This window comes from Gigantopelta aegis, chromosome 14 (genome assembly GCF_016097555.1).
Source record: "Gigantopelta aegis isolate Gae_Host chromosome 14, Gae_host_genome, whole genome shotgun sequence".
Classification (NCBI taxonomy): domain Eukaryota; kingdom Metazoa; phylum Mollusca; class Gastropoda; order Neomphalida; family Peltospiridae; genus Gigantopelta; species Gigantopelta aegis.
This window is the reverse complement of record NC_054712.1, coordinates 58,806,405-58,825,254: the sequence shown is the minus strand read 5'-3', so window position 1 is coordinate 58,825,254 and position 18,850 is coordinate 58,806,405. Positions and strand designations below refer to the sequence as shown.

The 18,850-nt window shown below is 38.5% G+C and overlaps 1 protein-coding gene across 2 annotated transcripts in view; it reads right to left on the bottom strand.

Moving 5' to 3' along the window:
- Nucleotides 1-18,048, bottom strand: part of LOC121388974 (alpha-protein kinase vwkA-like) — an 18,359-nt gene extending 311 nt beyond the window's left edge. Inside the window, exons 1-4 of one of the 2 annotated variants that reach the window (XM_041520536.1) lie at nucleotides 17,883-18,048; nucleotides 6,511-6,534; nucleotides 4,687-4,820; nucleotides 1-3,887 (exon numbers count right to left, since the gene is read on the bottom strand). The exon at nucleotides 1-3,887 is cut by the window's left edge and continues 311 nt beyond it. In XM_041520536.1, the coding sequence (XP_041376470.1) occupies nucleotides 3,067-3,873 (807 nt within the window). In that variant the 5' untranslated portion in view covers nucleotides 3,874-3,887; nucleotides 4,687-4,820; nucleotides 6,511-6,534; nucleotides 17,883-18,048 and the 3' untranslated portion in view covers nucleotides 1-3,066. The remainder of the gene's footprint in view (nucleotides 3,888-4,686; nucleotides 4,821-6,510; nucleotides 6,535-17,882) is intronic. The other variant, XM_041520535.1, reaches the window with a different exon arrangement.
- Between the last annotated feature and the right edge of the window lie 802 nt (nucleotides 18,049-18,850).

Below are 18,850 nucleotides of genomic sequence, written 5' to 3'. Positions count from 1 at the left end.
ATATAAAACCACATTTACACATTTGTGTTGATGTGAAGTATTCACATATATAATGAATCTGTGTATTATGACAAAACCACAAAAGTGAAACCACAAATACGGCTGTGGGCATGGGTTTTTTGTTTTTGTTGAATCTGTCATTTAACACAAAACAAGTGACACCACATACACAATGCCGTGTTGGCGTGGCTGTTAAACATGAGAAATATCCACGTATTATGATGAATGTATGTAATTTAACACAAACACTACACCACACACCGTCTGTATGACTGTTACATAGGAAAAAATATCCATATGATGTGAATTTGTGTAATTTAACACAAACATAACACCACATAATAAGTTGGTGTTCCTGCTAAACATGAAAAACATTAACATATTCATATATCTATATAATTTAACACAAACCATGTGACCATGTACACACGTTGGTGTGATTGCTATAACACAAAACAAAAGTGAAACTACATACACATGTTGATGTGACTATTATACATCATAAATACCCACACGTTAAATATAAGTTAACGTGTCACGATTTACATTTTATGACACTGCGTATCAGTACATAATATTATGTGACATTTGAACACCAGCGATCAGAACATAATATTACCGTATGTCAGACGTTTGAGTATCAATGTTAGTTGATTAACGTATTTCTGCACATCAGGGTTAGCGTATTACTGTATAAGTGACATTTGAACACCAGGGATCAGAACATAATACTACCTCATGTGCGATATCTGAGTATCAATATCAGAGGATTAACGCATGTACTATGAATATTTGGAGTAAAGATATTACCTAAGAGCGACATTTCAACACCAGAACGTGATCATATGACCTACATTTGAATATCAATGTCATCTAACATTACCATAAATTGCAATCAGTCGGAACATTACTAGATATCCGACATTTCAATGTATTAAACCAGTAAGAACGGTACCATATATATTTTCGACATTTTAACACAAGTTTTCAGAACATTACCGTACATCCGACAATGAATATTAATGTCAGAACTTTACCGTACGTCCGACATATGACTATTAATTTCAGAACATTACCGTATGTCCGATATTTTAACACAAGAAGAAGGAACATTACCGTACGTCCGACAATGAATATTAATGTCAGAACATTACCGTATGTCCGATAATTTAACACAAGAAGTCAGAACATTGCCGTATGTCCGACAATGAATATTAATGTCAGAATTTTAACATAATATTATAACCTACATTTGAACATTTGAAGTAAAAGCATTACCGGACGTACGACATAATATTATCTATAATAATATATGATTACTAATTTCAGAATTTTGCCTTTATGTCAGACATTTGAACACCAAAGGTCAAAACCGTTCAACACCAGAGGTTAAAACATAAGCTGTCGTACGTGACACTAGACGTGCCATCGAGGAAATGTTAATAATTCTTCACTAAATGTATTGTTTATTCGAAGAACTGGATACTTAGATAAATAAATAAATCAATAAATAAATATATATATATATATATATATATATATATATATATATATATATATATATATATATATATATAATCTATAGCTATATCTATAGCTATATCTATATATATTTATATATATCACTCATTCACTGACTTCAACTCAAAATAAAAACATCTACATATAAGACTTATAATCAACATTGGACATCTAATTTCTCTCTCTCTCTCTCTCTCTCTCTCTCTCTCTCTCTCTCTCTCTCTCTCTCTCTCTCTCTCTCTCTCTCTCTCTCTCTCTCTCATTTTCTCTGATTCGTTCACACTTAATAAACACATCTCACGACATACACTAACGGATATATTGCACATAGGCCTATCGTATACTTTAACTTATTGCATAAAGCCCACAACGTACACATTTTAAATATTGCACTTATCACACCAGCAATTACTTACAAATAATCCTCGAATCATAGATCAGGATTGACTTGTATCAGAAGTTTGAAGCAATGCAGTGCGACTAATTCAATATAGCTAACAACGGAAGTACCGCCGCACATAAATCTAAATAGACTTTTTGTAATATATATATGTAAATGTCTAATAACATATAAATAGACTTTCAACACATTAAAACATATGCACACGTCTATAATAACATTTAAATACTTTCAACACAAAAACATATGTACAAGCCTAAAAGACCCACCTTAAATGGACATGCCTCTAAGACATAGAACATATCTACATGTCTATAAGAACATATAAATAGACTTTAAATAAGACGTTAAAAACAAATGTACACGTCTAATAACATATAAATAGACTTTCAACATATTAAAAACCTATGTACACCACTAACAAATAGACTAACAACATAAATAACGTATCTACACGTCTAATAACATATAAATAGACTTTCAACATTAAAAACATATGTACACCACTAACAAATAGACTAACAACATAAATAACGTATCTACACGTCTATCAAAACATATAAATAGACTTATAACACATTAAAACCTATGTACACGTGTACTATAACAAATAAATAGACTCTCGACACGAATTTAATTAGAACACGTCTAACCAAACATAAATATATATATAATAACATTAATAGGCAACTACGTTCATAGTGGTAGATATTTCGACCTACTTCACAGGTACCCACCGAATTGGCACACCAATGAACACTTGTGTCTTTAAATCCCCATCCAGCACGTACCGTAATAACTTCTGAAAAAATAAACACTGTACTGGAAAATTTCTAATGGTCGAATTGAAACCTAAACCAAAGGGATATTGTTATACAGCTCTTCGTGTTCTAAATTTAATTTCAAAACTTGCTTACAATGAATTTTCGAACTTTAGCAGTTTTTTTCATTCTTGTTAATACATTCCAGCATTAAGAGTGGTACTGTTGTGAGGACATATTTGAAACTGTGCTCATATTTCAGAGACAGGGCCCAGGGTGGACATGCCCGAATCCTGAATGGATATGGGCATGATAAACCTAGTTTGATTTTGATTTGGATCCAGAAGTTACTGAAGGTACAAACCGTGCCAGAACTGAGATGGGCTAAGAGTATGGCGGTGGGGCAGAAGCGAGTTTGAGACAATACGAGGTCGTACTGAAGCCGGAAACAGCGGGGTATTTAACCACGGGTAACCGGGTGAGGTCGGGGATGTTCAACCCACTGCATATACTGTTACACGTGTGAGCTGAGAAGAATTGCACTATTCCCTCCCAGTGGTGATCGTTCGGTCCGAACCGATGGGAAAGCGAATGGATTGTTGGCGTGGTTAAATGGAAGCCACCTTCCGTTTTGGCCCCCTGTAAGCCACATATCACAAAATCTCGCGTGTCGTGCCAAGAAAAGTGTGAAAAGGCATCAGTTTTCTGCTTTGTATTTGTAACGGTCGAGAAATTTTGAAATTCTTCAAAAATGAAATCTTCCAAGATGATGTATTCTCCTTTGGTCAGTTTCTTCGCGTGGGGCTTGAAACAATTTATGACAACAGCGAAATCCGACACGCTGTCCATCTGTGCTATTAAAGGAATCGTGAACTGGATTACTCTTTGTCGAATATAATTGTTGAAGCTTGACGCCAACACGTCAGCCGTCTTGGAAATCTCTAACACATGCATCCAGTCTTCTTCGCAAGACTTCCGGCCTAGTTTCGCTTTCGCGGCACAGAAAGCGCCTCGCTTGGGACCATTCCCATTGAGCATTCCCTTGTAAACCGCGTACTCGATTCCCTCGTTGAAGGGATACAGCTCGAAACTTGCTCGATAGGTGTTACCATGGTAATCAGGCGAAGACTGGAATGTAGTGTTGTCACGTTCGAAATAAAACATGTCTATTGCGAAGTTCTCTTTAATCATTCGTGTACTGTATTCTGGAAAACAATATTAAATAGAGTATAGAATATTTATTATGGTATATTAGAGACACACACACACACACACACACACACACACAGACACACACACACACACGTATATATACGTACACGTGTTCACTGATACATCACGTTAACCTAAAATTGATAAGTCTGTCACGCACACGTTAGCTATAAGCGCAAGGGTCGTAAATGAATTTTAGTTGCAAAAGACGTTTAAATTTATTTAAAACCAGGCTTTTAAAAAAAATCATTCTTTTATTATTTTATTTTTTTAAATATTTAAGAAAATACTACATTCGCGACCTTTAGTTACCATTTATGTTACAACTGGTAGTATCCAAATCGAATTTGCTCGTTAGATACGTTTTAAAATAACTGGATATAATATAAATGTGATATCCAACGGCCATTCATATCAATGTTTTAAAGAAAATAAACTAGAAAAAGAAAACTAACATGGTGAAAGGTACATGTCATCTTGAGACAGTCTTGGCGAGGGGGGGGGGGGGGGGGAGGATGTCAAGCAGAGACCGACCAATATGTTACCAACTTATAACCGCCCCTGAAAAAACCCCCACCAAGAATAGTACATATTCCGTCATTTTAATTTGGTACTCATAATGGTCCTGAAACTAGCCTACGTCACAAGGGTCGGTGCTGTGTGTAGTTCAAGGTGAAACCCTAAACTAAATATCATCATTTTCTGAGTCCGATTCGGACCAGTGCTATATTCACACATGCACACACACTCTAAAAGAGTTTTATTATAAAATGGATGACCGAGACTGTTTACCTAATACTGCACGCCGCGAACTCCCCCGTGATGGCTCTCACAAAGATATCATAAATTGCAGGAAACGAATATCATGTTGTCATGGAAACCGTATCAACAATTTCGACTGCAGATCCTGGTAGCACTGCGCCATACTGTAAACAAACACAAAAAGATCATATTTCATAAAACTGTCCCTGTATTACACAGCGATAGACTTTATTTGGGACGTAACTAATGGTGTGTGTGTGTGGGGGGGGGGGGGGGGGGGGTGTTTGCAAGGGGGAAAATTGCCACCCCAGAAAAAAGAAAGAAGTTTTTCGTTTAGATTGCTTCCTTTGTCTACCTAGAATATACGCTACACACAACTGTGTCAGATTCTTTTTAAAAACTAAAGTTTATTTTGTTTAATGACACCACTAGAGCACATTGTTTAATTAATCATCGCGGGCGGGATTTAGCTCAGTCGGTTGAGTGCTCGCTTGAGATGCTTGCATCGCAGGATCGAACCACCTCGATAGATCCATACAACTGATATTTTTTTTTCTCGTTCCAACCAGTGCACCACAAATGGCCACAGGTTTTGTGCTTTTCTGTCTGTGGGAAAGTGCATATAAAAGATCCCTTGCTCCATTAAGAAAAATGTAGCGAGTTTCCTCTGATCACTACGTGTCAGAATTACCAAATGTTTGACATCAATTGGCCGATGATTAATTAATCAATGTGCTTAAGTGGTGTCGTTAAACAAAACGAACAAAAATTTGATCTGATACGGGAAATCCGCTATATTTTTTTCATCAACCCAAGGGCTCTTTTATATGCAAATTCTAACAGATAGGATAGTACATACCACAACTTTTGATATACGACGTTTGGTTTTTTACTACCCCCTAGTTAGGTTTTTACAGTGTATCCTCATGACATGGTCTTAAAGATAGGGGCTGGACCTAGCATTGTGGTAAAGCGCTCGCTTGATGCGCGGTCGGTCTGGGATCGATCCCCGTCAATGGGCCCATTGGGCTATTTCTCGCACAGCCAGTGCACCACGACTGATATATCAAAGACCGTGATATGTGCTATCCTGTCTGTGAGATGGTGCATATAAAAGATCCCTTGCTACTAAATCTTTTTTAGTGGGTTTCCTCTCTTAGACTATATGTAAAAATTACCAAATGTTTGACATCCAATTCAATAGCCGATGAGTAATAATCAATGTGCTCTAGTGGTGTCGTTGAACAAAACATTTTTTTTCTTTCTTTTTTTGGTGTTAAAGATATAAAGGTAATTTTGGATGATAATTTAAGATATAAAATGTGCTAAGGTGTAACTTCCTGTATTCTGCAAGCTTCATTTCCAACAGCATTACGTGTGAGAATTACCAAATGGCTGACATCCAATAACCGATGATTAATTAACAATATGCTCTAGTGGTACGTACCATGGCGCATGTGCAGGGGGGGGGGGGGGGGGCTTACACTGAGGCAAGCGATGTTTATAGGAGGTCGAGTCATACTCCACCAGAAACTATATATATATTTTAAATTGCTTGAGCAGGGAGGGGTTTTGATCCCCTACCCCCCACCCCACCCACCCCACCCCACGCGTCTGATATCGTTAAAAAAACAAAAAAACAACACATTTCAAACAGCAAATGACTAAAAAAAATCTTCCCCTCTCCTTATTTTGTGATTTTATTATTATTATTTTAATTTTCAAGCTTTGCGGAAACACAAAATGTCAGCCTACATTGCACATATCATATCACATGTAGCTACCTAACGTTTCTAGATCTATACTAGAGTCCCACAGTAACTATTACTAAACATGCAGCAAGCTAGACCAAACCTCAATCTGCGTACTCCTCTGTTACTGAAAAAAAAGAAGAGAAACTAAGACCAATATGGTTCCTGAGTTTAGAAATTTGACACGTAACGTGTGTGCGCGCTGTTCTTTAAAAGCATGCGCTCCCGTAGCCGTGCAAAGAATGTGCGGACTATCTATAGAACCGATTACGATATCTGGATATTAGCAGCAAGCGGTGAAAGTTCCACTCGACAGAAAGCGGTGAAGCTGTCGGATCGATTTAATGCTGGCAGGTGCTGGGATCAATTCCCAGTATCGGAATGTTATGAATGTTTAATATCACCAACTCAGAGTTAGTAAGTAAATGAATTAAATGCTTAACGGCACCAATTCAATGAATGTTTAACGAAACCCCAGCACTAAAAAAAAAATATAGGCTACAATAGGGCCTATTGACTATTAGGTGTCAAAGATAAATTATTATTATTATTTTTTTTTTTTTTTTTGTGCATAAATCTCAGTTCATATTTTGATTGCCAACCTCACACAAAACTAATTTTTCTTTTTTATTAGGTAAACTAAAAAAACGTTGAATGAATGCGCACCAAACTTTAATACGAACTGTGTTAAAACCACACTGAACTTACTGAAAAATGAGGATTAGGTTTGGACAGAAGCTGAAATGGGCAAGTCAACTACTCGCCGACAAGAATCGGCGGTAAAATATGAATCTAAACAATAACAAGTTACAATATCACAGGCACGAGTAACAGATCGCTTACCTGCGTTAAGAGTCGGCGGTAAAGCATGAATCTAAACAATAACAAGTCACAATATCACAGGTACGAGTGCCAGATCGCTTACCTGCGTTTCGATTGTGCATACATACTCAACAAAGTGAATTAGGGACCAGTATATTTTCAATGGTTTTCTTTAAATAATATATGGCTTTACAAAATACAGCTTCTTCCGTTCTAAGGTGTCGACATTGTAGCATGCTCTTCGATTGAATAATGTTAACAACCCAACTGTTTAGAACGAACAGATGACAATTATCGTTATGAAACCAATAGATTGTTTTCTTTAACGACACCACTAGAGCACATTGACATATTAATCATCGGCTATTTGATGTCAATCATTTGGTAATTTTGACATATAGTCTTAGAGAGGAAACCCTCAACATTTTTCCAGTAGCAAGGGATCTTTTATATGCACCATTCCACAGAAAATATAGCACATACCACGGCCTTTGATATACCAGTCGTGGCACTGGCTGGAACAAAAAATAGCACAATGGGGATCGATCCCAAACCGACCGCGTATCCAGCGAGCGCTTTACCACTGGGCTACGCCCCCCCCCCCCCCCCCAATCCCAGTCGAATCCGCATTTCGGTACTTTGAAATCATAAATGCACGAAAAACGCACGGTGTGCAAAGTTTTTGCGTGTATCGCGGGTCATATTGTACTGAAACACCGGCCTCGGTGGTGTCGTGGTTAAGCCATCGGATATAAGGCTGGTAGGTACTGGGTTCGCAGCCCGGTACCTACTTCTACTCAGAGCGAGTTTTAACGACTCAGTGGGTAAGACCACTACACCAACGTCTCTCTCACTAACCACGAACAGACAGCCCAGATAGCTGGTGTGTGTCCAGGACCTTAATAAGCACACACATAAGTTGAAATCAAAACATGTACTGACAATGTTTATTGTTTATAACACATGTGTGAGCAAACCATGCTCAAACAATACGACACTAGTAAAGAATTACCAAGACTACTGGCCCTAGACCGTAATTTATTTTCTTGAGTAGATGATAGATCGTAATGATGGAATAAAAAATCCATTGCTGTTAAAGAACAATGTAGCAGATTTCTTCCGTGGTCTAGGTATAAGAATTAATCAAATGTGTGACACGATGTAGCTGACGATTAATTAATCAATGTGCTTTAGTCTCAATCGGATTATGATCAGCTTTACTGGATCTTTTAAGCTATGTAGTTATCTAGAAGTAGCCTTTAGTCTCGAGTCCATACAGCTAGGCGATCGATTCGATCCTGTATTCCATCGCACCCCCTCCACCCCCTCCCAACCCGAATGATCCATAAGCCATGGGCTATTTCTCGTTCCAGCCAGTGCACCACGGCTGGTATATCAAGGTCATGATATGTGCTATCCTGTCTGGGATGTGGATATAAAAGATCACTTGCTACTAATGGAAAAATGTAAAGGGTTTCCTCTCTAAGACTGTTAAACGTTTGACATCCAATAGTCGCTGATTAATAAATCAACGTGCTCTAGTGGTGTCGTTAAACAAAACAAACTTTATTTTGTATGATAGAAGTGAATAAACTTTAAAATAAGTGGAAAAAATGTGTGGGTTTTTTCGTTCTGAGCAAAGGAGTCCAGACCCCCTCGGCCATCACTGAATCCACGCCTGTATACGTACTGACCTGGCGTTGGGGTGGGATATAGCCCAATTAGCAGAACATTACCCTGAGGTGATACCTTTTAAATATATTATCGAACCACCTCAATGGCCCCATTCTTCGACTGCGTTTTTATCCCATTCCAATCAGTACCCCACAAATGGTATATCAAGTTTGTTTTTTGTTTTGTTTAACGACACCACTAGAGCACATTGATTTATTAATCATCAGCTATTGGTAATTTTGACATATAGTCTTAGAAAAGAAACCCGCTATATTTTTCCATTAGTAGCATGGGGTCTTTTATATGCACAATCCCTGAGACAGAACAACACATACCACAGCCTTTGATAAACCAGTCGTCGTGTACTGGCTGGGACAAGAAATAGCCCAAATGGGAATCGATCAGAGACCGACCATGCATCAGGCGAGCACGTTACCACTAGACTACATCCCGTCTCACCTCAACACCAATGAATTACATGAGTTTTTACCACTAGACTACATCCCGTCTCACCCCAACACCAATGAATTACATGAGTTTTTACCACTAGACTACATCCCGTCTCACCCCAACACCAATGAATTACATGAGTTTTTACCACTAGACTACATCCCGTCTCACCCCAACACCAATGAATTACATGAGTGTTTACCACTAGACTACATCCCGTCTCACCCCAACACCATTGAATTACATGAGTTTTTACCACTAGACTACATCCCGTCTCACCCCAACACCAATGAATTACATGAGTTTTTACCACTAGACTACATCCCGTCTCACCTCAACACCAATGAATTACATGAGTGTTTACCACTAGACTACATCCCGTCTCACCCCAACACCAATGAATTACATGAGTTTTTACCACTAGACTACATCCCGTCTCACCCCAACACCATTGAATTACATGAGTTTTTACCACTAGACTACATCCCGTCTCACCTCAACACCAATGAATTACATGAGTTTTTACCACTAGACTACATCCCGTCTCACCCCAACACCAATGAATTACATGAGTTTTTACCACTAGACTACATCCCGTGAATTACATGAGTTTTTTACCACTAGACTACATCCCGTCTCACCCCAACACCATTGAATTACATGAGTTTTTTACCACTAGACTACATCCCGTCTCACCCCAACACCAATGAATTACATGAGTTTTTACCACTAGACTACATCCCGTCTCACCCCAACACCAATGAATTACATGAGTTTTTACCACTAGACTACATCCCGTCTCACCCCAACACCAATGAATTACATGAGTTTTTACCACTAGACTACATCCCGTCTCACCCCAACACCAATGAATTACATGAGTTTTTACCACTAGACTACATCCCGTCTCACCCCAACACCAATGAATTACATGAGTTTTTACCACTAGACTACATCCCGTCTCACCCCAACACCATTGAATTACATGAGTTTTTACCACTAGACTACATCCCGTCTCACCCCAACACCAATGAATTACATGAGTTTTTAAATAGACCTTTAATGCATCATCATTATTTACATTTTTCCATTAGTAGCAAGGGATCTTTTACATGCAACATCCCACAGATAGGATAGCACATACCACGGCCTTTGGTATACCAACGGCCGTACGTGTTATTCGTGTTGGGAAGTGCATTGAAAACATCCCTCGCTGCTAATGGAATATTGTAGGAATTTACTGACTATTATTATGTCAGAATTATCAAATGTTTCACATCAAATAAGCGATGATTAATAAATCTATATCGTTAAAGAAAATAAAAACTTGAACCTTGTCCGACGGTCAATTAAGTAATGTTAAAAGTTTGTTTTGTTTAACGACACCACTAGAGCACATTGATTATTGCTTATTTGATGTCAAACATTTGATAATTTTGAAATATAGTTTTAGAGAGAAAACCCGCTACATTTTCTATTAATAGCAATGGATCTTTTATATGCACTACCCCATAGACAGGATAGCACATACCACAGCCTTTGATATACCATCCATCCCATATAACCAACCGCGCATCATGATGATGATAACTAGTTTAACGTGCCCATATACCACTAGGGTTTCGAACACGCCCATCCCGAGTTCGACCTCCGGATCCGTCTGAACTAGAGAGAGTATCAGACTAGGGTATAGTCCAGTCGTCATGGGTTGGTTTAGTGGTGCGGACGGGCCCGACTCCGGAGGATACGAGATGGTATCACTATAAAGCAAGGTAAAGTCTAGAAAAAGAGTAGTAGGGGCCGACCCCACTTCCTATTTCTTCTTAGAGTGGGGCGGTCAATCTTCCAGTGCTGCTAGGACAGGCTCGGACATGTAGAGACTAAACGCGAACAACCGTGGCGTTATGCAGAATGGCCGTCATACAAGTCACGAAAAAACAAGTCGACAGTCAGACGGAGAAATGACGTGGAGGCAAGGAATCTCGCTAAAAAAGAATCCAACCTGGTGGTGCAGGCTGTCGAAACGAGAAGCGTTCCAGCGTTCAATCAGTTCCAATGGCTGCATACATCCCAGTAGAAAACTTCATTTCGCTGACAAAAACAACGAAACGAAGGACCCCCAAGTCAAGCACACGAAAACACGTGCAGTGTGCACAAGCGAAACAAACACGTCATACCGCGTGGAGCTCCAAACTGGGAATGGACCGCGCATCAGGCGAGCGCTTTACCACTGGGCTACGTCCCGCCCGTCAAATAACGAATATTGTCCCAGATGGCTAACAAATGCATGACTTACCGTTACTATAACCGCCAATGTTCGCTACCTTTAGTATAGTGCGACAAAAATAACGAATATTGTCCAAGATGGCTAACAAATGCATGACTTACCGTTACTATAACCGCCAATGTTCGCTACCTTTAGTATAGTGCGACGAAAATAACAAATACATGACTTACCGTTACTATAACCGCCAATGTTCGCTACCTTTAGTATAGTGCGACGAAAACAACGAATATTGTCCAAGATGGCTAACAAATGAATGACTTACCGTTACTATAACCGCCAATGTTCGCTACCTTTAGTATAGTGCGACGAAAACAACGAATATTGTCCAAGATGGCTAACAAATGAATGACTTACCGTTACTATAACCGCCAATGTTCGCTACCTTTAGTATAGTGCGACGAAAACAACGAATATTGTCCAAGATGGCTAACAAATGCATGACTTACCGTTACTATAACCGCCAATGTTCGCTACCTTTAGTATTAGTATAGTGACTTACCGCGACGAAAACAACGAATATTGTCCAAGATGGCTAACAAATGCATGCCTTACCGTTACTATAACCGCCAATGTTCGCTACCTTTAGTATAGTGCGACGAAAACAACGAATATTGTCCAAGATGGCTAACAAATGCATGACTTACCGTTACTATAACCGCCAATGTTCGCTACCTTTAGTATAGTGCGACGAAAACAACGAATATTGTCCAAGATGGCTAACAAATGCATGACTTACCGTTACTATAACCGCCAATGTTCGCTACCTTTAGTATAGTGCGACAAAAATAACGTCCATATGCAACTTGTCATCAACAATATACTACCTTGCAACCCGGATACTACTTACACACAGGTATGGAAACACCGTGACATGTGCGACTAATTGAGTTTCCACTGGTTGTCACCGTCTGTCAGAAAGTCATTTCTAATATAACACGACGGTCGAGGGGTGAATGGGCAACAAGATAATTCTTCATTAACATGTTTGGTGGATGCTTGGCAATACACTAATCAATACTCAATAGTCATGTATTATTTCACGTGTACACGCTGCCACAGATAAATAATGCTGAGACAAGATACGAATACTATATGTAATTACGTGTACTAGTGTGCGTCGAGTACCCCTAGCCCAGTGGTAAAGCGTTCGCTTGATGCGCGGTCGGACCCCGTCAGTATCATGTCTGTGGGATGGAGCATATAAAAGATTCCTTGCTACTAATGGAAAAATGTAGCGGGTTTCCTCTAAAACTATGTCAGAATTACCAGTGTGCTCTAGTGGTGTCGTTAAACAAAACAAACTTTGAATACTGTATGTTCCATTTTAAACATTACTCATCGCTGTTACAGAAATAAAAATTACCAAATAGCCGATAATTAATAAATCAGTGTGCTCTAGTGGTGTCATTAAACAAAACAAGCTTTAACATTAATTTTGTTAATATCTCTTAGTATAGTACAGGCGAAATCCCACCTGCTCGATTTTTAGTTTTTCAATGTATTTTTCGGGGAGGCATGACCCGATCCCCTTAAAAACTCCCCATAATCTAGAACCCTCTCATAATTTTCTGCACACACGCTTACTAGTATAAATAACTGAATGGTTATTAAACACCCCAGGACAACTAATTTATTTCAAAAACATATTTTTGGTGTGTGTGTGTGTGTGTGTGTGTGTGTGTGTGTGTGTATGTGTGTGTATGTGTGCGCGCTTGCGTATATGTTAGTATATGTATGCGTGTGTGTATGTGTGCGCGCGCGCGCGCTTGTGTGTGAGTGTAGGCACCAAGAACGTAACCAATTTTTAAACACTAAGGCGTATTTATTTTTACTTTTAGAGCCGTTTTTGGATAAATGTTATTGTTTAGATTTTCCACTTCCCATATACCGAAGTGTTTCTGGTCATCCTAGTTTTCCTAATACCACAAAAGCAGTTTTCATAGTTTAGAAACGCACGTACATGTACTTCTGAGAAGTAATGGTTATGGAAACGAGCTCTAGTCTAGTTTGTCTTTAACGAATTTCTCTTTCAACGTTTCACTCTATCCAAATGTGCTACATGCTAATAGATTAACAACATTTAGAGTCCATTTTCACGGGTTGTAATTATACAGGCGTACTGGCTCCCATTTTTGTAGGAGGGGGCAGGCCCGACTTAAAACAAAAATTCCCGAATCTGGATAACAACATTTATTCATATCAGCATTACTGCCAAATAGCTACACACATGAATATAGGGTTGAACATGAATCACTGCGCACTTTTACTTGGTTGTACAACTAATAGTATGTGTAAAAGGATTGAAATATATGGTGAAAAGGTCTCAAGCAAGCTCGTTTTCCCCGAATATCACTTTCTTTTTTGTCCGAATATCACTTTCTTTTTTGTCCGAATATCACTTTCTTTTTTGTCCGAATATCACTTTCTTTTTTCCCAATTTGAGGATTTGCTCCAGCTGTAGGTGGAGTGGAGGAGGGAGGTTGTACCCCCCCCCCCCCCCCCCCCTCCGCCTGTCTCGTAAGCGTATGCTTAATAAAGGTACACTCAACAGTAGATTCTAGGGGGCCAACTGTAAAGTGTGCCCCGCCCTCCCCGATGTGCTGGACTGTTACACTGATGGCACAGTGTTTGTTGTATGCATAATTCATAATTAACAACCATAATGGTAAATAATACATTTCAAACAGTACCACAACACAAACAAAACAGTTACTAGTACTAGAATACCAATTAAAGATAAAATGCATTAATTATAATGATATATCAATATAGGCCTACCCCAATAGGCACGTGTTAATGGATGATATACCTGCGTATAATGATTGCGACGGACAAATATTCAGTTACGTAATATAATAGCGCCACAAATCACCTCCCACTGCCAGGCTGCCTGGCTTCGATTGGTTGCTATAACAACCGACCTCTGTCAATTACCCCGACTGATTTAGGTACGATGGGAAGACTTGTCTGGTGCCAATCGATAAAACGTCTTTCGAAAGTATGGATTACGACCATCAACACAGAAATCTCACTAACCCACGTGCTTTCTTCATGTCAAGTGTCCGTATACTGTCAACTTGGGCGGAACGTACTAAGCCTAGTAGTAGCGCAGTCGGTCTAGGATCGGTCCCCGGCGATGCATGAGCCCATTGGGCTATTTCAGTGCACCACGAGTGGTGTTGTAAAGACCGTGGTATGTGCTATCATGTGCATATAAGAGATACCTTGCTACTAATGGAAACATGTAGTGGGTTTCATCTCTAAGACCGGCTTCGGTGGCGTCGTGGCCATCGGTCTACAGGCTGGTAGGTACTGGGTTCGGATCCCAGTCGAGGCATGGGATTTTTAATCCAGATACCGACTCCAAACCCTGAGTGAGTGCTCCGCAAGGCACAGTGGGTAAGTGTAAACCACTTGCACCGACCAGTGATTCATAACTGGTTAAAAAAAGGCCATGGTTTGTGCTATCTTGCCCGTGGGAAGCGCAAATAAAAGATCCCTTGCTGCCTGTCGTAAAAGAATAGCCTATGTGGCGATAACGGGTTTCATCTGAAAAAAAGTGTCAGAATGACCATGTTTGACGTCCAATAACCGATGATAAGATAAAAAATCAATGTGCTCCAGTGGCGTCGTTAAATAAAACAAACTACTTTACTTTCGTCTCTAAGACTATATTATATCAAATTACCAGATGTTTGACACGCAGTAGCCGATAATTAATAAATTAATGTGCTCTAGTGGCGTCGTTAAACAAAGAAAACCTTTAACTTTATTCTGTCAACAAGAACTGCCACTCTACCCTCAGCTACAGGCATGTCGATGTTTTCTTTTTCATAAGGAATTAATAACAGTGAAGGCAATAAAACGAAAAATTCTATTAAATAAAGTTTAAATCACCATTAACAACAACGACAACAACAACAACAATAACAACAGCGACGACAATAACAACACAACAGAATCAATAACCATTGAAAAAAAAGCAAAGTACATGTGTAAAGATCTTTGCCGCGTGTCAATAAAAATAGGTCATATATTAAAGCAGACAGTTCTTTGTCAATATGAAGATGTAATGTATTTAAAAATACATTCTGTGACGTCACGCGTTAAAATGTCGGTCACCTTTGTTGGATTTTGCAACAAATATAGATTTATAAATAGAAGTAAATGAAATTATTTTGATGTAATTTTTTGTGAGCATGTAATTGAATGTATAATCTTTACATTTCAATGGAAAAATGAATAAATGTTTTGTCATTATGAAACTTTAAAACTTCCCCTTTAACACGTTTGCTTCTTATACTGTACAGAATTAAATTTCTAGAAAAACCAACGCAGAGGTTAAATGCAAGTCCACTAGATGGTTTCTGCACCCTCCCACTCCCCCTCTCCCTCCCCCACTCCCCCCTTCTAACATCAAAGCTATTTGTAATCGAATCAACGGTTAAAACTTCTAAAAGGTCACACTCCACATTGCAATTAAGATACTTCGGGTTATTTAAAACATAATTAGCATCATTTCTTTACATATCTTTTTAATTTGTTTTTATAATTTTCTTTTCTTCTTCTTCTTCTTCTTCTTCTTCTTCTTCTTCTTCTTCTTCTTCTTCTTCTTCTAACAGACTGGCTTCAGAATAGGCAAAGTACCACCCGGAGAGGACATTAAATAGAGTTGTACTTTTGTATTCCTTATGATATATATGTACAACAATAAAAAAAAGTTTAGCAAACGGGCTGAATGTGGAAAATATGGAGGTCGCAGTAGGGCCCCTAAAAAAAAACCCCAGTCAACTAGCTACTATGTAACTGGGAGAACCTTTCAAATGGTGATACAAGCACAAAACGTGGCAAAACAGATGATTGCACTGGGGCATTAATCAAATCCAGTTACTGAACCAGCTGAATTTTCAATATGGTAGCTGTTTTTCAAGATGTCCGCCATGCTCATTACTAAGATATATTTTAACAGAGATTTTCTATTTTATTCAACTCTGTGTCATTTTATATGTTTATATGTTTAAATACATAAGCGTACGAGACAGGGTGTCATTCTACCCTCAAAATTAGTTTTAATCAATGTAAAAATTGTAGTGATTCGTTTGCCACCCTATAATATAGCTGTTTTGTAGTAATTCTAATATGAATAAATTATTGTTATGCAGATTCGGGCAAAGAAAAAGAAAAAGAAAAAGAAAGACAGGAGATTAAAATTCTTTATAAACAATAATAAAAAGAGAAAGAAAGAAAAAAAAGATTCGGGTATTTTCGTTTAATTCGGGCAAAATCCAGCCTGTCCCCCTACAAAAATAGCAGTCCATACGCCTATGGTTTAAAGCATGCTGAACCTACCTTCGATATTTAAAACAGACACCTGATGGGAAATATTAATATCAAATTAAAGCACCCTCTCCAAATATGGCCACCAGGTCCTACTAATAGCACTACTGGCAAAGTAGATAACACGAATAATCTTTTAATAATGATACAAACATGAAATTTGGCACAAATGATGGGCTCTTTAAAACTCTTTAGGATGTTCTAATTCAACTTGAAAGTTTAATATGGCGGATATTATTCAAGATGGTTGCAATATTATCCCACCAATGTCCATTATTGACATGCATATTAATAACTCTCTAGCAGGGAGGGATTATTGTTGTTGGTGAGGGAGGGGCTGTCTGTCAAAACGTTTATTTTTTATTAATAAAGTAAAATGCAGGTAGACATCACTGTACTAATATTTTGTTCTTTAAATACTAACAGAAAACGCAATATGGGTCAACTTACGTTATGATATTGACAGGGAAAGCTAAGGCAGAGTTACTTAAATTTACATCATGGGATTGGTGTATCAAAAGCCATATGTTTCGTTACACAATTGTTGAATATTCCTTAAATGTTTTATTATTATAACTACTAAGATTTACACGTATATATATGCTCAAGACAGGAATTGTAATAATCGTTCGCTACCGACCCTGGTCGGGCTGCTTGTGCTCTCTTACACATGACAGCGCGGGCGACCCCCTCTCCCACCCACTCCAAACCTTTTCCTATCCTGGATGGAGGAACCGGAAAAAGTTTGCTACAATAGCCTGTGCTGAGTGCGCACGTTAAAACCTATGACCTGACCTGACCTGACCTGACTGTAATAAAAGTATTCATATCTGTGGTAAAAAAATGAAGCATCTATATAAGCGAAAAATATACAATATTGTTTACTAAATGAATATGAAACTCACCTTTGTATACATGCAAAAAAAGAAAGCCGTTTTTATTCTTCTAAAGAAATATCTTAATTCACTGAACCGTATCAATGTACCACTACTGAACCATGAAAAAACGAACGACGTCATAGTAGAAAACGACGTCATCTACTCTACTGACATATCGAAGATATTTATTGAGTTTGATATTTCCCTAGCGGAATATTTAGAGAATAACTAACGAGCTACGAGGAATTACGAATTATCTGTCCCGAGTGAATGAATGTTGTAAACCCGAGCCTTTGGCGAGGGTTTTACAACATTCATTTACGAGGGACAGATAATTCGTAACTCCTCGTAGCGAGTTGGTCATTCTCTTTATTACCCATTGTCAATTTTAACTGATTTTTAATGTAAAAATTCCTCTGCAGTCTACAACAAAGCCATCAGCCATTACGTCATATAATCTTACGCGCATTACATGACGTAATGTAAGTGACGTCATAGCATTAACGACGTTCTTTTTACAGCCAAATGTTTACAGTACAAAATAATACAACTGTATTTGCATTTGAAAATAATTATTTTTATATATTACTAAAGCCGCTGCTTATGAAAATATACCATTTCATGTTTACGAAACAAATGAGTCCATTTTCTTTTGTAAATCTGTGTAGATCGTATAACGTATGTGTAATCTGACTCATGAATGGAAACATTATATGAATGAAAGTGAAGTTCCGGCCATAGCAAGCAACCAACCAAACGTCGTGATTTTTAAGCCAGCCAATCAGTGGCTGTAGAAGCAATCTGCACACTGCAGAGATCGAAAAAATATTACCCCGTATATTTTAGCCCATATGGGTAATAATATATAATTAACATCATGCACTGGCGTAGTAAGCGGGATGGGGGAGGCAATGGGGCATGTTCCCCCCCCCCCTCACGTTTCTTGATCCAGTAGCAGCAGCGATGGTTTATATATGTGTGTGTGTGTGTGTGTG